Consider the following 23,810-nt stretch of genomic DNA (forward strand, 5'->3'; position numbering starts at 1 on the left):
TGCAGTACTTTTATATGAAGACAGACTTGGTTTGGAATGTGAAAGACATTTTTCTGTCACCATGAGCAGCCAAAAATTCTCAAATCCAAGAGGTTTGAGGATCTGTCATACAGACTCAGTATGAACAGATCTTGAATATTTTCCTTAGCCATACCACTCAAAATTGTCATCTACTGGAATTCTCTCTCATTTCCCTTTTCCTCGTTGGTGACTTAGGAAATGAATGAATCTCTGATGTCTGTCATAGTTCAGAGTTCTGTAGTAAAAAGTTTGGGACAGGACTATGGAACCTTTAATAATATATATATTGCTACAGTCATATGTAGTATGCAACTGTACGCCTCTAGTGTGTGATCTCACCACAACTCATCCACTACACAAGGTTGCACTGCTTGCATGGAAGGCCTGTAAGGAAAGCACCAAAAGAAGTGGTGGTACTGATTAAGTAGGTGACACACTTCCCTTGAAACAAAATACTTCAGACCCCGCAAGACGACGAATTCTTTCCCACAAGACTCTCACCACAGGTTTCAGTGCATTTTGGTCTTAAAAGATTCTGGCCTCTCCCCATCCTCCTCCCATTTCCCAGCTTACGCACCATAGGGAGAGGCTTTGTAGCTCATCCAGTGTTCCTAGCCTCCCTCCAAATCCAGTTTTCTTCTCAGAATGGAAACCTTTCTTCCCTCCTACTGATAGCAGCAGCCAGACTTCTCGCTCAAGCTTTGGCCTAACGAGTTAGGGGAGTGTCTCAGGAACTTGCTCCTTTGCCTGCTCAAGAGCAGGGAGTGCCAGCGTGGGACCCGACTGGCAGTGACTGGTTTTCTTCCTCCTCCTGCAGCACTCAAGTAGACAGGGAGAGCTACTCTGATGGCTGCTGCCCACTGCAGTGATTGTGTCTTGAACATGGTGGTGGTGGACACACAATTAAAATCTAAGCAAGTCCTGTTTTAAGTAGTTTTAAAGAAATTCACAACGGAAGTTTTAAAAACCTCACTACTGAGAGAAGTATTTAGCAAACCCTAAATGTGGACACAAAACTGCTTTATAGTGACTTTCTATATAGACAATAGAAAACTTTTTTTTTGGGTGTTAAGATATGACAACTTTTAACATCTGGCAAATCAAATTTCCAATAGTCATTTTCAAATGTTTAATGTGCTTTTTTAAATTTTACTTTACAAGGCAACTTATCTCACTGTCACCAATATATCAATACAAAAATCTTACAATGTTTTATTTGCTAAAAAACTACAACATTAAAATTGGGGTTAAGTAGTTCTTTCCTCTTGCCTGCTGTTTTACTACAAGGATGTCCATTAGTTCATAGCTAAGACTGCTGCATTTAATTCAAACAATAAGTTACACAATTCTGTACATAATTACAACAGAGTCAAATTAAAGTTCCAAGGTATGTATCTGTATAGTATACCACAGTCAAACACCATGAAGGAAAAGAGAACTACTGTATGTGACAGCCTTTTTTGGGAAGATTTTCTAGTTTACTAACCAAGAAGAGTCATTTAGTGTCCTTATGTTGGGGAACTGACATCCAGATTTCTTAGGCACTGATCCAGGCATCTTGCCTTTTAGAAAAACCTGTCTGTTTCACCAAACTCATGCATTATTTAAAAAAATCACATAGCCATTATTAGCGATACAAAAATAATTATTTGCTAAAGTCATGCCTCTCTTCAGACATTGGAAGCAGCTGAATGATTTTACATTCTCTTTCAGAATTAGGTTCACTATAATATTAGATCTGGCAGAAATGTCAAGAGTTTTATTTACTGGACTCAACCACAACTGGATATTTTAGTTTGAACAAAAAAAGTTTGTCAATGCACAACTAAAAGATGAAATTTTACACCATGGCAGACCCAGTTATCTTTATCAGATGTGTTCCATGGTGAGAAATCATTATCTCATAACTTTTAGTTCAGTTCAGTATTTTAGTTCAGATACTTGGTGAATAATATATCGGAAGATCATGCTTTCAGGCATTTACACTAATGATTCTGATTCTTTTGGCATTGGAATGAAAATAATTGTTCAAAAGTTGGCATTATGCAGGGCAATAATTAATAGCTTAGCACTACGAAAACAAGCACATTTACTGTTTAACTAATATGAAATTATGAAAACAAGAAAGCAAGCAAGCCTCCTGTATATAAAGTAGTTTAAAACCAGATACTAATTTATCTTTCTACAATAGAGTGTTTAATGCTACAGAATCCAGTATGGCACTATGAGTAACCTTGTTAAAGAAGCAGTATTCAGTTTTGCTTGGTACTAGAAGGCTGAACAATAGTATAGTTTTAAACACACAATCCAGGATTGGAGTGAGTTGGTGTGCTCTGAATGTGCTGAGTCATTGGTTAAAAATAAAAAATGGCTCAGCATTTTTAACCTCAAATATGTACAAAAACCATGCAATACAGTAGAGGACAAGATGGAGATAAGAAAAATTGTGAAAGTTATGTGCCAATGTAGTTACCAGACATCAAACCAGAACGGGGAGGAAAACCTGGAGGATGACTAGCCACAACTTTCCTCACTGTTCCCAAGAGTTGTCTTCAGCTGGTGTTTTCTCCCCACCCGTTTTTATGTTGCATTATGCAGTGCATTAAGATACTGACATTCATAAGTATTGTAAAAAAAAAAAATAAAAAATATTGTTCCTTGACAGTTTAACAAATTTCCTTCAAGAATTCCAGTAATTCTCTGTCCTAATAGAGGAGTTGTAATGGATTTGTGAAAGCCAGTGCGGTGTGAGAGAAGTTCCATGAAGACTGGCACCTCGTTTTTCACTAAGGTCTTCAAAAGCTTAAAAAACTCAGCAAACTGATTTAGATCCTATTCAGAATGTCTCTAGATTTTGGTGCTTCAGCATCAGTGTGGTTTTGTATTTTCACATGTTGTAAGCGACATAAATAGGATCCAGTTGGTCAGCTAAAAATCCATCTCTCAAGTGCATTCGCTGCTTTTCACCACGAGAATTGATGGGAATAACTCCCGGGTCCACAATGACTACAACACCAACTATGAGATAATGTTCTTCCAGAACCACATTTGTTACCAGTGCCACCAAATCCAGTGCTTCCTGCTCTGAGCCTTCTAATTCCACAACCACCACCAGCAAGTTGGTCCATGTAAACACAGCACTGTTGGTATAAAACAAGCATTAATTGTGTGTGTGGGGGGAAATAAACTAGTATGAATAAGCACCAAAGAGAAAAGTTCTCCTAGACAGAGGCTAACTGGGAAAAAAAACCAACACCCAACCCTGCGAAAATACTTGAGATAAACAATACAATCAATGTAAACAAACTCTGTTGATATGAAACTAAGTACATAAGAGACAGATGTGGAAGTTATAGTTCAACAAAATCTGACTCTGCCATCTCTTGATTATGTTTTATTATTGTCCAAACAACAACATATTAAATATCAAAGTGTATCTTTTTTTCTCCTATAAACATTAACGTGTATCTAAGATAACACATGACCATGAATTTAAAGACTGCACTGTAATGCGTAAGTACATGGGGACAGAGTTAAGACTGAATGTTCAGCTTTAACTTTCTTGTTTCTTGATTTCAAAGTATTTACAGTCATTTATTTACTTTGCATTTAATATATACAGGTTGTCCAAGGAACAAAAAGGAAACTCTCTTTTATAACGACTAGCAACACTAACATCCGATGAAGTGAGCTGTAGCTCACGAAAGCTTATGCTCAAATAAATTTGTTAGTCTCTAAGGTGCCACAAGTACTCCTTTTCTTTTTGCGAATACAGACTAACACAGCTGCTACTCTGAAACCGCCTTTTCTTTTTGCGAATACAGACTAACACAGCTGCTACTCTGAAACACTAACAGGGTAACTGGCCCCTTAAATGAAACCAGGCCCAGCCTCCTGTTGCAGCCCAGGTGTGCCCTCACTTGCTATAATGAGTGGGGTGGAGATGCCCCCTGCACATGGGAGATGGCCCAAAGGCAAAGAAGGGAGGGTGGGGGGGTCAGAGTCCTGAGAGGGAGAATCCAGAATCAGAGAGAGAAGAGCTGAAGGTGTCTAGAACAGTAGAGAGAGAGCTCAGAGGCAGAGCACAGCTCGGCGAGCGCTTCAGCGGGAGGTGCTGTCCCTGAAGGTAGGAGCGGTGAGAGTTCCCCAGTGAGCAGTGGAGCCAGAGCAGGCTGGTGAAAGCTGAAGGCAGTGAGTCACCTATAAACTTCCCCAGGTCAGAGAACCACAGCTAGAGAGGGCTGAAGGCTGAGAGCAGCAGCAGGAGATGCCTGCTGGCTCCCTGAGTCAGATGGCCACAGAAGGCTGGGGAGTGATGGAGTCGTGACCCCACTGACGTCTTTAGGCAAGAGCTGGAGCCCTGCCTGGCAAGAAACAGGACAGAGATGCACCCCAGCTGGAGGAACGGGGGTGTGGTGAGAGAGATCAGAGCAGTACTTGGTGATGGACTGTTGGGATGAATGTATTGTTTGGACTGTGCTAGAGGGATTCTGGTTTATGGTAGTGGGACTTTTGCAATAAATTAACCCCATGGAAGGTCAATTTATATACTCCAGAAGCTGTACTAAGTTTTTCTGAGGAATCAAGAAGGGAAACTAAGACAAGGGACTGCTTGCAGGGCTGCCCTGAGGCCACCGGGGGTGTCTGGGAGATAGCCACCAATCCACAAACACCATCAGTCAATTCTACACTTTTAGAGTGAAAGGGATCTATCAGCAATTGGCAAATACACCTATTAGCATTGTACGCTCAGTCGTGCAAGAAATCTCTAGGGTATTCTATGTACCTCTAATCCAGCCCTCCAGCTCCATATTTTCTTCCTTCAAACTGAGTTTTTAAAGTACATATTGTGTGATATGTATCTAATGACTTAGATTGTTTCTAAACGGCTTAAATCCACTGTAAGGCTATGTCTACACTATGTGCTTGGGGTATGATTCCCAACTTGTGTAGACATACCCGCGCTTGCTCTCACTGAGCTAGCAAGTTGAAAATAATTGTGTAGCTGCGGAAACCTGAGCTAGCCACTCTGAGGTCCCCAGGGGTTCATAGAATTATAGAATATCAGGGTTGGAAGGGACCCCAGAAGGTCATCTAGTCCAACCCCCTGCTCAAAGCAGGACCAATTCCCAGTTAAATCATCCCAGCCAGGGCTTTGTCAAGCCTGACCTTAAAAACCTCTAAGGAAGGAGATTCTACCACCTCCCTAGGTAACGCATTCCAGTGTTTCACCACCCTCTTAGTGAAAAAGTTTTTCCTAATATCCAATCTAAACCTCCCCCACTGCAACTTGAGACCATTACTCCTCGTTCTGTCATCTGCTACCATTGAGAACAGTCTAGAGCCATCCTCTTTGGAACCCCCTTTCAGGTAGTTGAAAGCAGCTATCAAATCCCCCCTCATTCTTCTCTTCTGCAGGCTAAACAATCCCAGCTCCCTCAGCCTCTCCTCATAAGTCATGTGTTCCAGTCCCCTAATCATTTTTGTTGCCCTTCGCTGGACTCTCTCCAATTTATCCACATCCTTCTTGAAGTGTGGGGCCCAAAACTGGACACAGTACTCCAGATGAGGCCTCACCAATGTCGAATAGAGGGGAACGATCACGTCCCTCGATCTGCTCGCTATGCCCCTACTTATACATCCCAAAATGCCATTGGCCTTCTTGGCAACAAAGGCACACTGCTGACTCATATCCAGCTTCTCGTCCACTGTCACCCCTAGGTCCTTTTCCGCAGAACTGCTGCCTAGCCATTCGGTCCCTAGTCTGTAGCTGTGCATTGGGTTCTTCCGTCCTAAGTGCAGGATCCTGCACTTATCCTTATTGAACCTCATCAGATTTCTTTTGGCCCAATCCTCCAATTTGTCTAGGTCTTCCTGTATCCTATCCCTCCCCTCCAGCGTATCTACCACTCCTCCCAGTTTAGTATCATCCGCAAATTTGCTGAGAGTGCAATTCACACCATTCTCCAGATCATTTATGAAGATATTGAACAAAACCGGCCCCAGGACCGACCCTTGGGGTACTCCACTTGATACCGGCTGCCAACTAGATATGAAGCCATTGATCACTACCCGTTGAGCCCGACAATCTAGCCAGCTTTCTACCCATCTTGTAGTGCATTCATCCAGCCCATACTTCCTTAACTTGCTGACAAGAATACTGTGGGAGACCGTGTCAAAAGCTTTGCTAAAGTCAAGAAACAATACATCCACTGCTTTCCCTTCATCCACAGAACCAGTAATCTCATCATAAAAGGCGATTAGATTAGTCAGGCATGACCTTCCCTTGGTGAATCCATGCTGGCTGTTCCTGATCACTTTCCTCTCATGCAAGTGCTTCAGGATTGATTCAGACGGGCTACCTGTGCCAGCCCTCTCACTTCTGCCCCATCTGCTACCCCACCTCACTGACTGCTATTTTTAGCATGCTAGCTCAGCAGCAGCTAGCATGCATGAGAGCTGGGAATCACACCCCTAGCTCCAAGGGTAGACATAGCCTAAGGGCGTAAAGAATGATTTATGTTGCTTATGGCTGGGCTTTTCAAAGGAGCCTTAAGGGAATAAAGCCCACAAATCTCACCAAATTCAGTGGGCGTTGGGTGCCAAAGTCTCTTAGGTTCCTTTGAAAATCCCAGCCTTTAGCCTAAAGTTTTAAAACTGCCAAACATATTTCACACCATACAACTGGGGGAAACAAGAAGAGAGCTGGTGGCTCCAGAGTTGGAACATACAGATCGAGAGGCTGCAGTTGGGCAAAGCTTGACTGTTTCCTTTTTAACCAGTTTTGAGTGGTATTCACAATCGAAGCTCCTGATCCATGCACACCGCATCAATCTACACATGCTCTTCGGATTTAACATGGGAAGTCCACTGCACACGTTCATAATGCCAGCTACAAATGCCCTAACTCACTCAAGTGGTTCTTTCCAAATCATGAGGAGGACTCTCTCAATGATGGCTTTGGTTTTCCAAGTTCCAGCCATTTTTGCTGGAGTCATGCTCAAGAAAGCAGGTAGAATATTTTAAGTGGCCGAACTGTAGTTCCTACCTTCACCTCCATTTTCCTGCAAATCAAATATATGAAGGCATTTTCCTCAAACTTTCAATCACAAATATCACCTTTGAACAGAAATCAAACATGGGAAATATCAGTTTCCAAAGACAACTATTTGGGAAAGCTAAGAGAACGGGGGGTTTTCATGACAGGGTTCTTGCAGCTAATTATAGAGTTCCCCACCATCCTGACCTCTGTGACGTGTGCCATTTTATTTTATGGCATACTATGGAGTAAGAGTACATTAAAAGAGGTTGAATTAAAAAAATGTGTAAAATCAAATAATTTTGCAGGCTTAATACATTGGTAAAAATACAGAAGTATCTGATAAGCCCACAAAGTATACACCAAAACTAAGTGAGCTGTAGCTCACGAAAGCTCATGCTCAAATAAATTGGTTAGTCTCTAAGGTGCCGCAAGTACTCCTTTTCTTTTTGATAATTTTCAAATCAAGTTGTGATACAAGCAATTCTCAAAGTTTCTACTTGGATGCAACTTTAAAAAAAGTTCTTTTCTTAACTGATCATTTAACTAAGCATGTGAAATTTATGCTTGTTATGCAGAAGATATATATGCAAAACATATAGCGTAGCTCAAAGATAAATGTAGCACAAATTGCTTAGACTGCCTTTCCACTAGCTACAATATATGTTAGTTATGGAGGACCAGCCCACAGAGAAGGCCAGTTAAAGTTTGCTATTCCACTAATTAGAAAAACAGGCAATGTTAACTGAGGGTTGGATGTTGGGGCCATGGAGAATTACTGTAGGGTTAGAGGAACAACAAAAGGGAAATCAGTGAGGGAACCTGCTCACCATTTTAGATGTTTATACACAAATGCAAGGAGAATGGGGAATAAATAGGAAGAACTGAAAGTATTAGTACATAAACTAAATTATGACTTAACTGGTATGACAGAGACTTGGTTGGAGAAGTCTCAAGATACAAAATATATTGGAAGTACAGAATAGGTTATACTGGTGGGGGAGTGGCACTATATATGAAAAAGCATAGAGTCAAATGAAGTAAAAATGTTAAATAAACCAAACTGAACCACAGAATCGCTATGGCTAGTAATTCCATGCTTGAATAAGAAGAATATAGCAGTAGAGGTATACTACTGACCATCTGACAGGATGGTGACAGGGACTGTAAAATGCTCAGGGAGATTAGAGAGGCGATAAAAATAAAAAACTCAATAATGGGGGATTTCAGCTATCCCTCAATTGACGGGGTACATGTCATTTCAGGATGGGATGCAGAGATAAAGTTTCTTGACACCTTAAACGACTGCTTCTTGGAGCAGCTAGTCCTGGAACCCACAAGGGGAGAGGCAATTCTTGATTTAGTCCTAAGTGGAGCACAGGATCTGGTCCAAGAGGTGAATATAGCTGACCCGCTTGGTAATAGTGACCATAACATAATGAAATTTAACATCCCTATGCAGCGGAAAACACCAAAGCAGCCCAACATGGTAGCATTTAATTTCAGAAAAGGGAACTATACAAAAATGGGGAAGTTAGTTAAAGTAAAAGGTACAGCACCAAGCTGTAGGGCAGGGGTGCCCACATGGTGCCCGTGGGTGCAATGGCGCCCGCTGGGGCAGTTGTGTGTGCCCGCAGGACACCGCGCTGCTGAAATGCTGCCGCTGAGCGTGGCTACCTGAGAACCACCCGCCAAAATGCCGCCAAGAAGCATTGCCATTTCTCAGCAGCGAGGCTTCTTTCCGCTGCCACTTCTCGGCGGTATTTCGGCGGTGGGGTGCTTGGCACATGCCATAGTCTGTTGGCAATAGGAATGTGCTATTCCCACAGAAAGGTTGGGGACCACTGCTGTAGGGAAATCCCTGCAAACTGTAGGGAAACTTTTCAAAGACACAACAATAGAGGCTCAATTTAAATGTATGCCCCAAATTAAAACATAGTAAGAGGACCAAAAAAGTGCCACCGTGGCTAAACAACAAAGTAAAAGAAACAGTGAGAGGCAAAAAGGCATCCTTTAAACAGCGGAGTTAAATCTTAGTGAGGAAAATAGAAAGGAGCATAAACTCTGGCAAATGAAGTGTAAAAATAACGAGGAAGGCCAAAAAAGAATTTGAAGAACAACTAGCCAAAGATTCAAAAAGTAATAAAAAGAAATTGCTAAGTACATCAGAAGCAGGAAGCCTGCTAAACAACCAGGGGGGCCACTGGACAACCAAGATGCTAAAGGCGCACTCAAGGATGATAAGGCCATTGTGGAGAAACTAAATGAATTCTTTGCATCGGTCTTCATGGCTGAGGATATGAGGGAGATTCCCAAACCTGAGCCATTCTTTTTAGGTAACAAATCTGAGGAACTGCCCAGACTGAGGTGTCATTAGAAGAAGTTTTGGACCAAATTGATAAACTAAACAGTAATAAGTCACCAGGACCAGATGGGATTCACCCAAGAGTTCTGAAGGAACTTAAATGTGAAATTGCAGGACTAACAACTGTGGTATGTAACCTATCATTTAAATCTGCTTCTGTACCAAATGACTGGAGGATAGCTAATGTGACACCAATTTTTAAAAAAGGCTCCAGAGGCGATCCCGCCAAATACAGGAGCCTAACTTCAGTACCAGGCAAACTGGTTGAAACTATAGTAAAGAACAGAATTATCAGACAGCTAGATGAGAATGATTTGTTGGGGAAGAGTCAACATGATTTCCTGTAAAGGGAACTCGTGCCTCACCAGTCTACTAGAATTCTTTGAGGTGGGTCAGCAAGCATGTGGACAAGGGTGATCCAGGGGATGTAGTGTACTTAGATTTTCAGAAAGCCTTTGACAAGGTCCCTCACCAAAGGCTCTTAAGTAATGTAAGCTGTCATGGGATAAGAGGGAAGATCCTCTCCTGGATCAGTAACTGGTTAAAAGATAAGAAACAGAGGGTAGGAATAAATGGTCAGTTTTCTGACTGAAGAGAGGCAAATAGTTGGGTCCCCAGGGGTCTGTACTGGGACCAGTGGTGTTCAACATATTCATAAATGATCTGGAAAAAGGGGTAAACAGTGAGGTGGCAAAATTTGCAGATGATATAAAACTGCTCAAGATAGTTAAGTCCCAAGCAGACTGCAAAGAGCTACAAAGGGATCTCACAAAACTGGTTGACTGAGCAACAAAATGGCAGATGAAATTCAATGTTTATAAAGGCAAAGTGATGCACATTGGAAAACATAATCCTAACTATACATATAAAATGATGGAGTCTAAATTAGCTGTTACCACTCAAGAAGGATCTTGGAGTCATTGTGGATAGTTCTCTGAAAACAGCAGCAGCAGTCAAAAAAGCTAACAATGCTGGAATCAATAGGAAAGAGATAGTAAGACAGGAAATATCATATTGCCTGTATATAAATCCATGGCAAACCCACATTTTGAATACTGCGTGCAGTTCTGCTCGCCCCCATCTCAAAAAGATATATTGGAATTGGAAAAGGTACAGAAAAGGTCAACAAAAATGATCAGGGGTATGGAACAGCTTCAGTATGAGGAGAGATTAATAAGACGGGGACTTTTCAGCTTGAAAAAGAGACGAAGGGGGGAATATGATTGAGGTCTATAAAATCATGACCGGTGTGGAGAAAGTAAATAAGGAAGTGTTATTTACTCCTTCTCATAACACAGGAACTAGGGGTCACCAAATGAAATTAATAGGCAGCAGGTTTCAAACAAACAAAAGGAAGTATTTCTTCACACAATGCACAATTAACCTGTGGAACTCTTTGCCAGAGGATGTTGTGAAGGCCAAGACTATAATAGGGTTCAAAAATGAACTGGATAAGTTAATGGAGGATAGGTCCATCAATGGTTGTTAGCCCCAAGATAGACAGGAATGCAAAACCATGCTCTGAAGTGTCTCTAGGGAATGGATCACTTGATGATTGCCTGTTCTGTTCATTCCCTCTGAACCAGCTGGCATTGGCCACTATTGGAAGACAGGATACTGGGCTAATGGACCATTGGTCTGACCGAGTATGGCCATTCTTATGACTAAAATATTGGTATAGAGGGGAATAGGTTATTCAGGAGGGACAGGCACAGTAAAATGGGTGGAGATACCATATTATACATCAAGAATATATACATTTGTTCTGAGGACCAGAAAGATGTGAGAGTCAGACCAGTTGAAAGTCCCTGGTGAAGATAAAAGGGGAGAAAAAGAGGCGATGTCATGGCAGGGATCTATTAAAGACCACCAAATCAGGAGCTGGATGAGGCATTTCTAGATCAAACAACAGAAATACCCAAAACATAAGACGTGGTAGTAATGGGGGAATTTGCTACACAGAGATCTGTTGGAAAAGTAATGTGGCAAAACACAAAATGTCCAGTAAGTTCTTGGAAGGTATTGGGGACAACTTCTTGCTCCAGAAAGTGGAGGAAAAAACCAGGATGACAGCCATTTTAGGCAAGATTCTGATAAACAGGGAGCAATTGCTAGCGAATCTGAAGGTGGAAAGCAATATGGGTGAAAGTGATCATGACAGGATAGAGTTCGTGATTCTAAGGAAGAAGTGAGAGCAGCAGAATAAGGACAAGGGGCTTGAAAAAAGCAGGCGTTAACAAACAAGAGAACTGGGAGGTGAGGTCCCATGGGAAGAAAATCTAAGTTAAAAAAGCAGTTCAGGAGAGCTGGCAGTTTCACAAGGAGACCATATTAAAAGGTACAACTGTAAACTATCCCGATGCGAAGGAAAAACAGGAAGAATAGTAACAGCCAATATGGGTATGTCGACACAGCAATCTAGATTCCCACGGCTGGCCCATGCCAGTCAACTTGGGCTTGCAGAGTTTGGGTTGCAGGGCTGTTTTATTGCTGTGTAGACGTCTGGGTTCAGACTGGAGCCAGGTTCTAGGACCCTGTGAGGTGGGAGGGGCCCAGAACTCGGGTCTCCAGCCCAAGCCTGGAAGTCTACACAACAATGATACAGCCCCGCAACCAGAGTTGGCTGGCATGAGCCAGCCGTGGGTTTTTCTTTGCTGCGTAGACATATCCTGTGGCTCCACCAGGAGCTCTTTAGTGACCTGAAAGTCAAAATGGAATCCTACAAAAAGTGGAAACTTGGACAAATTGCTAAAGACAAGTACAAAAGAATAGCATAAACGCGTAGGGACAAAATCGAAAAGGGTAAGGCATGAAATGAGTTACACCCAGCAAGGGACAGACAAGGCAATAAGAAGAGGTTCTTTAAATACATTAGGAGCAAAGAAAAGATAAAGGAAAGTATAGATCCTCTACTTAGCAGAGAAGGCGAGCTAATAACTGACGACATTAAGAAAGCTGAGGTGTTTAATGCCTATTTTGCTTCAGTTTTCACTGAAAATGTTAATGGTGACCAGATACTTAACACAATTAATATTAACAAGGGGAAAGGAACACAAGCCAAAATAGGGAAAGAACAGATTAAAGAATTGTCATAAATATAAAGGGAAGGGTAACCACCTTTCTGTATACAGTGCTGTAAAATCCCTCCTGGCCAGAGGCACAACATCCTCTTACCTGTGAAGGGTTAAGAAGCTCAGCTAACCTGGCTGGCACCTGACCCAAAGGACCAATAAGGGGACAAGATACTTTCAAATCTTGGGGGAAGGAAGCTCTTGTTTTGTGCTCTTTGTTCACATTTGTTCATTCTCTCTTGGGACTGAGAGACGCCAGACAGAAATCCATCTTCTCCAACCCATCCTAATCCAAGTCTCCAATATTGCAACCAGTAGAGGTAAGCCAGACAAGGCGGATTAGTTTCTCTTTTGTTTTATGTGAATTTTCTCTGGGTTAAGAGGGAGGTTTATTCCTGTTTTCTGTAACTTTAAGGTTTTGCCCAGAGGGGGATCCTCTGTGTTTTGAATCTGAATACCCTGTAAAGTATTTTCCATCTGATTTTACAGAGGTGATTTTTATCTTTCTTTTTTTTAAATAAAATCTTTCTTTTAAGAACCTGGCTGATTTTTCCATTGTTCCAAGATCCAGGGGTTTGGGTCTTTGATGACTTTGTAACAAATTGGTTAGGATATTATTCTCAAGCCTCCCCAGGAAAGGGGGTGTGTAGGGCTTGGGGGAAGACGTCTCCAAGTGGTCTCTTTCCCTGTTCTTTGTTTAAAACGCTTGCTGGTGGCAGCATACTGGTCAAGGACAAGGCAAAGTTTGTACCTTGGTGAAGTTTTTAACCTAAGCTGGTAAGAATAAGCTTATGGAGTCTTTCATGCAGGTCCCCACATCTGTACCCTAGAGTTCAGAGTGGGGAAGGAACCCTGACAAGAATATTAGATAAGTGAGATGTATTCAAGGCTGAAGCAATCTCAGAACCGTTAATAATTATCTTTGAGACCTCCTAGAGGTCCTAGAACACTGGAGAAGGGCTAACACCGTACTTGTCTTTAAAAGGGGGAACAGAGAGAACAGAGAGAACCCAAGGAATTACAGATCAGTCAGCCTAACTTCAAAACCTGGAAAGTTACTGGAACACATTAGTAAGCAATCAATTTGTATGTCCTGGAGGATAATGGGATTATCAGGGATAGCCAGCATGGATTTGTCAAAAACAAATCATGTCAAACCAATCTAATTTCCCTGGATTATGGACCTAGTGGACGGGGGAAGCAGTAGATGTGATACGTCTTGATTTTAGTAAGGCTTTTTGACACAATCCCACATGACATTCTCACCAGCAAACTAGGGAAATGTGGTCTAGATGAAATTATTATTGAGTGGATACACAACTGGTTGAAAGACTGTACTCAGTCAGTAGTTATTAAGGGTTCGCTGTCAAACTGGGAGGGTGTCTTTATTGGGGTCCCACAGGGATCAGTTCTAGGTCTGGTACTATTCAATATTTTATGAATGACGTGGACAACAGGAGTGGAGAGTATGCTTATAAAATCTGCAGATTACACCAAGATGAGAGGCATTGCACGCACTTTGGAGGACAGGACTAGAATTCTAAATGACCATGACAAATCGGAGAATTGGCCAGAAATCAACAAAATGAAATCCAGGAAAAACAGGTGGAAAACACTTCACTTAAGAAGGAAAAATCAAATGCACATCTACAAAATGGGAAGTACCTGGCTAGGTGGTAGTACTACTGAAAAAGATCTGGTAGTTATAGTGGATCACAAATTGAACAGGACTCAGAAATGTGATACAGATACGAAAAAGGCTAATACTATTCTGGGGAGTGTTAACAGGAGTGTTATATGACATATGTCATATGACAAGAGGTAATTATCCTGCTCTACTCAGCAGTGGTGAGACCTCAGGTGGAGTAGTGTGTCCAATTCTGTGTGCCACATTAAGGAATGATGTGGAGAGTCCAGAAGAGAGCAACAAAAATGATAAAAGCCTTAGAGGAAAGGTTAAAAAAGGCATGGTTAGTCTTGAGAAAAGATGGGGGGAGGGCACGGACCTGATAACAGTCTTCAAATATGTTAAGGCCTGTTATAAAGAGGACAGTGATCCACTGTTTCATCCATGTCCACTGAAGGTAGTACAAGAAATAATGGGCTTAATCTGCAGCAAGGGAGATTTAGGTTAGATATTATGGAAAACTTTCTAACCATAAGGGTAATTAAAGCATTGGAGGGTTTTAAAAACAGGTTGGAGTAACACCTGTCAGGGATGGTTGAGGTTTACTTGGTCCTGCCCCAGTGCAGGGGGCTGGACTTGATGACTTCTCGGGGTCCCTTCCAGCCCTGGGGTTCTACGATTCTAACTGCTCTGCGCAGGCCTACATTTTTTGTTTTCACTCCCAGCTAATTGATCTAACAAGCAATTTATTCTCTTTTTATTTCTGTCAGACAAAAGTATAAGCAAATAAGGTGGGTGAGAGGGCTCCTGGCAAGTTGCCTGCAGAGCATTCTCAGTTGCAAAACCTGGGCTTTGATGCTTTAAAAAAAGAAAAGGACACAGAAAAATTTCTTAACTGAAAATGCATATAGCTCTGAACCTCTTACCATTCGGCAATACTTTTGTGCGCTCTGATCACAGAGGTCTCAATATCAATGGGATGATACCTCATTCCTCTCAGCTCCAGTGTTTCATCCAAGGAGCCTACCACATACAAGGCATCATGCCTCTCTGGAAACAGTGAAGACATTCAGGATATCAGTGAATGTGAAGAACAGATAGTCTCAAAATCACATGCACGTACATTAATCAGCTGGCCTAACATTTTCATGGCCCATTTCCTATGAGGAGAAGCAGCATGTAATAGATAGTCCTCCCAAATGGCAGAGCATCCTGAGTTTAGGAGCCAGCTCTGTGCTCCTCTTAGTGACTCAAGGTGAGATATGCTGAACTGTATAGAGTTACCCACTGATAAAAGGTGTGACCTGGCAGACCAGGTCAGATCAGTGTATTCAGGTCAATTCACTTGGGTATAGATCGAAGTGTTAAATGTATAAGTGTGTATTCAGATGTTTAACCTTCATAAAAACTAGTGGAATGTTACTTGTAATCTTTTTACTTAGCTGTTCTTGTCAGAATGTAATAGCAAACAGTTACATGGCAAATACCCTTGTAACTAAATTACCCATCAAAGAAATCTTGTGAAATGCTAATGAAAGACTTTAAGGACTTTAACACAAAATGCTAATTTCAAAGCAAGTGACATTTCTTACCCATCCTCAACAAAGGGAAAACCCAGATGGGTAGAGACATGGTCAGCTTGCTTTCTGTGTGACGATACTATAAATATAGATTCAAAGAAAGATCCTTAATCTCCGAACTATCTTGGACAGGGAAGTGTACCAGATGCAAAGTGGAGATCTCCAGAGTTATTCTGGGTACCTCGAAATAAGTTTTGGTAGACTAGCAATTTATTACATCTCTACCACCATTTTGAGTTACAAACTATGACTCACCTGTTAATATATTTTACCTGCTTTAATCTTTCAGTCATTTCCTTTTCTTAGCTAATAAACCTTCAGTTAGTTTACTATAGAATTGGCTGCCAGCATTGTCTTTGGTGTAAGGTCTGGAATACCAATTGATCCGGGGTGAATGACTGGTCTCTTAGGACTGGGAAAAACCTAATGTGTTGTGATTTTTGTCTGGGTGGCAAGATAGACTGGAGAGGCTAAGGGGACTGTCTGTGACTCCATAGTAAGACTGGTATAGTGATCCAGGAGTTCACATTTGTTATTGGCTTGGTGAAATTTAATTCTAGAACATACCCCTAGTTTAGGATGTCTGCCCTTGTTTACTGACAGTCTGCCCCGAGACAGGCCCTCATGGTTGTGAGCTACTCCAGACAACTGACAACAGGTACCAGATGTTGAATGAGACTTATCAGATTAACACTATTTTCTAAATTGGACCAGCTACAGTGGGGTTAGTGTAGTAGGCTTTCACCTCTGGAGAACGGGGAAAATGTTCCCACTTGTGCACGTTCCAGAAGCACCAGATAATTTGGTATAAGTAGAAATCTCAGGATGAGGACTGGAATGTGAGAGTTATCCGCAGGTGAAGAGTGCGGTGCCTGGCAGAGCTGACTGGAGTAGCACATGCGATACCCTTCGGATATGCCAGTGCTATTAGTCTCCCAATTTCAATCCAAGATAAAAAGGAAGATGGTCACATTGTTAAAATAGTACAGTGGGCAGATGCATTACCTATTTTGCCTCATTATTCAGAATCATTACATTCAATGAACATGTGCCCATTAAGGGCCCGAATTCCTGGGAAACTGAGTATTTATTATTTCTCACTGAAGCATCTTGCAGGATAGGGGCCTTAATTTTCCACAGACTATTGAAATTTCTCTGACTTTCTCTGCCCTGTGCTGACTGGCTGTTGCTTCACTCTCCTCCTCCCCCTCGGCTTTACTCCCATGGGTGGTGGGTGAATCACGGGCCTGTGGAGGCTAGCCCCCGCCCTGGCCTGCCCCTTCTGCCTGAGGCCCTGCCCCCTCACCCTCCTTCCCCTGTCGAAGACCAGAGGGCCCCCCCCAGCCCCGGGCTGCCCAAGCGCCTCCAGCCCTGGACAGCATGCGACCCCCCACCAATTCTGGAGCACTGGGTGGCGCATGGCCCCCCCCCTCCATCCCCAGAGTGCCGGGCTGGCGGCCCCACCACCGGGGGCCCCCCAGCGCTGGGCGGCCCCAGACACCCCAAATCCTGGCTGCTGGTCAGCTACCCTAGCTTCAGCAGGCTTCCCAGAAGAGGAGCCGCCTGCTTGTGCTGCCGAGTAGTGGACAGCGAGCAGGAGGGGCCTTCTGGCAGCACAAGGGTGGAGCTCCGCGGGCCTCTTGTGGGAGGCAGAGCCATCCCCTGCCTATGCTACGGGCCACCCATATTCACTCCACATTGTCCCTGTCTCCCCTGCGCTGTCCCAAGTCATCCAGTCTGTTCCCTTTTCTTTCTACTTAGCCGATCCCCTCCTCAGTAAATCCACCGGGGCGGGGGAGGGGGGATCCTGTGGAACTAACATGACCCTTGCTGCCATCGCATCGTTCTCTCTACTGGTGTGTTCTACCCCTTCCCTCACCCTATGTCTGTCTTGTCGAGGTTAGCCAACACACTCATCATTTTCTTCTACTTGCCCATCTGTCTGTACCCATCTTATACTGTGTCTCGGTCTTATACTTCGATTGTAAGCTTCCTGGGCCAGTGTTTGTACAGCGCCTAGCACAATGGGGCCTGGTCCATGCTCCTAGGTGCTACCATAATACAAATAAATAATACAGACTTACTCTTTGCTTGCTCAGCTACATAAGGAGTTACAAACAAATGCCCCTGTATGTTAGGTGACACTACCAAGACCTGGTTTCCTATCTCACCTCCACTGGCATCAGTAAGTTCTGTCCTGCGCAGGAAGCCCAGGTACCCAGTCCGTGCCCATACTGTCTGTGTGTCTCCAAAACTCAGCCGAGCGCTGAAGTGGTCAGCGTGCAGTGCCTCTTCTCCATAGACTGTGTAATAACCAGTAGCATTGTGTGGACTGCTCACCCAAATCTAGGACATAAAACGTAACAGGAGGGACCCATGGCATTATACAGGCACTTATTTTCCATATTTAGACAGAAGAATTTCCTGATGCAATAGAAATCTGTCACACTGATAATCTTGGTGCCCAAGAACTGCCAAGAATAATCTTTTAAAGAGAACAAACTTCCAGTGCACATAAAATTAAAAGTAGTAGAAATACAGCATCTTCATTGCATGCACCTAAAAACGCATTTCAGAGGCCAGCAGAGCTCACTTAAATGGATCTCTTTCAGTCTGGTGCATGGAAAAGAATGTCTTTTAACAGGCCTCTTCCATCAAAAAGGGCTTCCGGTTTAAGTAGGCCCCACTGTATGTAATAGCACAAAATGCTTTGTTTGTTTGTAAAATAGGGATGTGTATAAAATCAGGAAATACCACTATTAAGCCAATACTCTGCACTGATGGGGGCAGGCAATGCTAAAGAAATGGTGGGACATTTATTTTACCACCCATGGCTGCTAATTAGATATGGGTCAGTAAGCAAGCAAGGATTACCTCAGAGTTCAGAATGGAGGAAAAGACAGGGCATGCAGAAAGTTGCTTAGGCATGTTGACATTTTCCTTGGTTTTGTTACAAAGTTTCAGCTATCCTGGTTTACTAATCTCTGTCTGACAAAGTGATGTTATCAACATTTACCTCTCCCAAATGTGAATCTCCGAGAGGTCCCTTAGTTTCAGTGTGTGCTATAATAACCTTTACGCCAGGCAGAATCTGCAACAGGAAACAAATATCGTAACGTTAAAGTCATGTTCATTTTTTAAACTCACCTCTCTCGGTGAACTCAGTCGTTCGCTACTTTGACTAGAGATTAATTCTAGGCTCTCTCACTCCTCTTGTTCTCTATAAAGCGTGACTGCAAAAGTGTATGAGGTTTCTTTAACCCTAGATAAGTGAACGAGAGAGTCTGTGCTATGCCTCTGACATTACTGGGGCAGAGGCTAAGGTGGCTATAAGTCAGCACTGTACTATCCTGATTCTGGGCTGCTCCAGGAGCAGATGCAGCCCCGGGACAGGGAGGCTAAGTAAAGGCAGGATCTCCAGAGGGGTATGGAGGGTAAAGGGGCTGGGGTGAGAATCTCACATGGTGGCTTCAAATTAAAAATCCATTCAATCCCCATCCCATGCTTTTAAACTTTAAATCCATCCAACTGATTTATTTAAACTTGGTTTGTTTCTTAGATCTCATGAAATGTACAAATCAAGCAAAGTTTGAACAAAAGCAATTCAGTGATTTGGGCTGTTTGGTCATATTACCGATCAGAACATACGCAAAGATTTCTAATATGCAGTTAATCCATTACACTGAAAAGGACGTCTGGGTAGATCATACCCACCCACATGGTCAAACCAAGAGTCCTTTCCAGATTGGTAGAAACCAATTATTATTTTGTCACATGCAGAAAACAACAGATGAGTCAATTATACTCCAACTTCCAGAAAAAAATTACCTCAGGACTGAGATTAAGCGCTGAATATTTTAGCCAAAAATAACGTTTGCTGGAACATGTAAGGGGGAAAAGAAGAGAGGAAGGGTTTACAACAGAAGCTGGAACGCAAGTGTAGCTATACTGTGCCCAAGTTAAACTCCTGAAGCTTGCCTTTTAACTTGGCTAAAACAATTTATTTTTAATTTCTGGGGGCTCTATTTCTATGGCATGAAGTTCACCTCTCAACTTAGAAAAACGTATTTAACTCCCTAAGCAATTTTCGAGATAGCTATATCCAAGCAAAGAAGCTGAACACTGAGAAAACAGTTCATGAGTCAGCTTTAAAACAAAAGCCATCCACTTACCTTTCCAGACTCCATCAACGGCAAACTGTGTGGAGAACCCCGCTCCACCAAACGTACCCTGGAAAGGTAAATGGAAAATGCTTTTGCTCAGTAAAGATTTATTTGTGGTCTCACAGCGACATTTTAAAAATGGGCAAGTGAATTTACATTTATTCTCTACTAAATAATTTTGTTTTCCTTTCCTTGACCTATATTTTCTGTCAATGCCTATGCTCGGTTGCCCATGACGGTGCTCACTGGCTGTGGTAGCTGGCAGTTAATGAACCCCAGCCATCTTTGGGAACTCAGTGGTGACCACAATGCCTCCATATTGTCCTGGCCTTCTAGGAGTGCCCCAAAACACCAAAAACTCATTTCAAAAGCAATGCTAGAAATGCAACTGCATTCGCAACTGTTTCAACTAGATTCCAAAGTGCCAAGGGCACCAAATGCCAAGCCACAATATGTCTCTTTCAGTCAGATCCCATTGATATCATTTTGCTCAAATGAGGACACTGGCACCTACTGACTACAACCATTCCAGCCTCACCTAACTCAACAAAGAAGCAGCTCTCAGCTTCTTGTATGAGTGGTGGGCTCCACAGATGTTTCATCTACAGTTGTACAGATGTACATCTACAGATGTAGATGTTTCATCTACAGTTGAAACATCACCTTTCTTGAAACTCTCATGACCAAATTCAGGGATGATGTAAATGATAGTGCAAGTTAAATGTCAAGAAGAATTTAGCAAACGAACGGGCAAACCAGGATGGAAGTAAATGCCATTGTAGCATAACCTGCACTGAGCTGGTGTGCAAGTACATGCCAAGAGGCCAACAGCTGTTGTTTTTCCTGGGTGTAGCAGGAAAAACAACAAACAGAAGGGCATAAAGAAAACAGCCCCCCACCTGCCCCCAACTCCAGGGTCCAAAATTCAATCCTGAGGCAAACAGACACCACTCCCATTGCCTAATATCAGACTCATCTCTCTATTCCAGAGGCTGAATTTGGTCTCAGACTGATCTCTCTTTGCGAGTCTACATCTGGCTCTATGATAGTATGACAGTGTGTGCCCTAGAATGAACTAGACAAGGGGAGATTAAGTTATTGCAATTTAAGATCCTTTGCTCAAATGCTGAGCTGGTTGAAGTTAGGACCACAAATACCGTTACATAATATTGACTGGTTTCAGAGTAACAGCCGTGTTAGTCTGTATTCGCAAAAAGAAAAGGAGTACTTGTGGCACCTTAGAGACTAACCAATTTATTTGAGCATGAGCTTTCGTGTAGCTCATGAAAGCTCACACTCAAATAAATTGGTTAGTCTCTAAGGTGCCACAAGTCCTCCTTTTCTTTTTGCGAATATTTTGACTGTGATCCAAACACTAAGATTTGTTTTAGTACGCAGAAATTAGAGATGATGCAAGAGGGCAGAAGAAGCGGTGGGAGGGGCAGGCTGGGACACTTCCTGGGTGGAGGGGCTGTGACAGGTGGAGGGATCAGGAGCTGACAAGCACCTTTCAGTATAAAGCACAATGTGGTGAGGATGAACAGACTTGTCTGCAGTGTTTCAGGGGTTACTGCTATGTATTATCACGTGTACCTGTCGTGTCGAAGTGCTCTCATGTCTACGTAGACTGTTGTTGGATCTGGTCCTGCAGTTCCCTAAGAAGAAAGGGGGGGGAGGAGGGGACGGACAATTTTAACATAAACCAAAAAATCTTGTTTCTCTTTTTCAAATCACCCTCTGTCTTTCACTGACACATAGTGTTGTCTCTGTTATACTGTGAGTACAGTAAAGAGCTCTTCCTACCGCCAAGTCCCACCATGCAGCTTTGGTTTTTCGTACAACTGACAAGTAAACACAGAAGCAGCTCACGTATGCACGGAAACTTTTCAAGGCACCAAATTTTATTGTGGTACTAATGCACTCCTCTAAAACAGGATCACGTACTATGCAGGCATAACCCTGTTCCCGATACTCCACTTCTATATCCAATGATATGATCCTACAAAGAACAAAACTCTTTGGTAATCAATATGTACAACCCGTCAGGCTATAACATCTTTTCTTTGTAAACTTTCAGGAGCTGAGTGCTCGGGGAGAGAGGTTATTCTTTGCTGGAGTTAGAAAGTGCCACCTTGTGAGCAATTCTGATAAGTGGTTTCTAGACCTAACAGTGAACCTGAGTCTCAGTGGATGAACCACACAAGGCACCATTTAATTCCAATAGTGCTTAAACTTGGAGCAGTTTATAAGTTTATGCTCCAACAAACTGAAAATTAGACAACTCCCCAGCTGTATCCCTCCCCTTCACCCCACACAGGGAAACACAGCATGGCATTAGGGGTCTGTTTACACTGCAGCTGGGAGGTGAGATTTCCAACCTGGGTAGACACACTTACGCTAGCTCTGCTGTGGACATGGTCGTACAGCTGGTGGGCGTGGACTCAGGCAGCCAGCCCAAGCCACGGCCCATGTCACAATGTCCACGCTGCTATTTTTGGCATGCTTGCTCAAGCAGAGCTGGCATGAGTCTATCTACCCTGGCTGGGAATCAGACCTCCCAGCTGCAGTGTAGACCCACCCTAGTACGGACCAGGATCCATAAGAAGACAACAGTTTGTAATCCGCTCAAGATTCCAGGGCTGGAACGGTAACCAGCAGCTTCCTTAGAATAATGTGCCTTAGTGCTCTGTAACAAGGTTGATAAAAAATCTTGTGTGTTGTTTTCTGTAAGTACAATGCTGCTCTGTAGCTGGGTTAAGAATGTGAACTCCATCTCTGGGAATGAACCATTAAACACTTCCTCTAAACACCTGTGCTCTATACAGTGACCTCTGCTTGCTTAACAAACAGGAATTCTTGTACTTCAGCTAGAAGTGACCTCTGTGAGCAAAATACAATTTCTTTAAAATGAAAAACTCATTTGACTAGTTTCAAGTGAACTCCCTTAACCGGGTACATGTACAGCGTGTGCAGTGAGAAAGGAGGACTTTAGGGCGTGACAAGCACACACATGCATCACTGTACCTGTTCAGCCAGCTTGCGCAGCCTGTTTGGCTGACAGAGGGACCACAAACAGAAGTGACAGAGGCCAGCGAAGTGTGAGAAACAGAGAAAAGAAAAAACACAAACAAAGAGGCACAGGAGACATGAGATACACACAATAGAACGGGAACAAAATGTCATTGTATCTTAGAACAAAAAAAAAGGAATTTCCATTTCAGATTTTTTGAAAGGACTGACATGGATTTTCTTTAAATCATTAACTGGGAAACATGCACAAATCTCACAAAGCACTGAACCTGCATGCTTACTGCTATACCTTATTTAAAAGTACTTAATGTTATTTATGGCTTCAAACGGAACCTTTAAATCAGTCTGTTAAGATAGGAAGATGTTATGTATTATTTCCATACTAAACTGTACCAAATATACTTGGCTTGGATAGCATTGATATGCACTTAAATAGAACATTGCAGAATGAAAATGTTTTGGGTTGTGGTGTTTTGGGGGGTGGGGGGAGGAACAACTTAAAAAAATCTTTTCAATACTAGTGGTCAGTGGTCAGGAAGTGCATGTTGGGTGAACTTTTCACTGTCCATACTGCACTTCTAGAAAGGTTTCTTAGAAGAGTTTAGAAATAGGAATTGTTTACATTTGTGGAGTCCTATAGGTGCTTAGGGGTTAGTCCATGTCCATAAAATAGACACTTCCATTGAAAAAAACATGGATCAGACAATCTTTTGTCTCCCACTACTTATGAATTCAGCAAGCAGATCTCTTCGTACAGGCTCTCTAAAGGATGGCTCTGTGAGGGGTACGGATTTCCAGAGGCTCTTCCCTCCTCTATTTTGCTTGCGAATATCTGCTGTGCCTTCACTTTCAGTTGTAGGGGAAAATCTCAGTGGGCCCAGATTAACCTTTCCCATTCTTACTTTGTCATTACA

At 42.7% G+C, this 23,810-nt stretch overlaps 1 protein-coding gene across 11 annotated transcripts in view; it reads right to left on the minus strand.

Annotated features, from left to right (window-relative positions):
• Positions 1–1,136: 1,136 nt before the first annotated feature.
• DIP2A (disco interacting protein 2 homolog A) overlaps positions 1,137–23,810 on the minus strand; it is a 248,545-nt gene continuing 225,871 nt past the window's right edge. For 6 of the 11 annotated variants that reach the window (XM_073306935.1, XM_073306938.1, XM_073306937.1 and 3 more), the window contains 7 exons: positions 22,891–22,920; positions 21,460–21,521; positions 19,876–19,933; positions 18,720–18,794; positions 17,875–18,049; positions 15,050–15,173; positions 1,137–3,161 (listed from right to left, as the gene is read on the minus strand). In XM_073306935.1, the coding sequence (XP_073163036.1) occupies positions 2,909–3,161; positions 15,050–15,173; positions 17,875–18,049; positions 18,720–18,794; positions 19,876–19,933; positions 21,460–21,521; positions 22,891–22,920 (777 nt within the window). In that variant the 3' untranslated portion in view covers positions 1,137–2,908. Of the gene's footprint in view, positions 3,162–15,049; positions 15,174–16,077; positions 16,628–17,874; positions 18,050–18,719; positions 18,795–19,531; positions 19,581–19,875; positions 19,934–21,459; positions 21,522–22,890; positions 22,921–23,810 lie in introns of those variants that run through there. The other 5 variants (XM_073306934.1, XM_073306939.1, XM_073306941.1 and 2 more) reach the window with 5 other exon arrangements.

The sequence above is a fragment of the Lepidochelys kempii genome, chromosome 11 (genome assembly GCF_965140265.1).
Source record: "Lepidochelys kempii isolate rLepKem1 chromosome 11, rLepKem1.hap2, whole genome shotgun sequence".
NCBI classification, from domain to species: Eukaryota; Metazoa; Chordata; order Testudines; family Cheloniidae; genus Lepidochelys; species Lepidochelys kempii.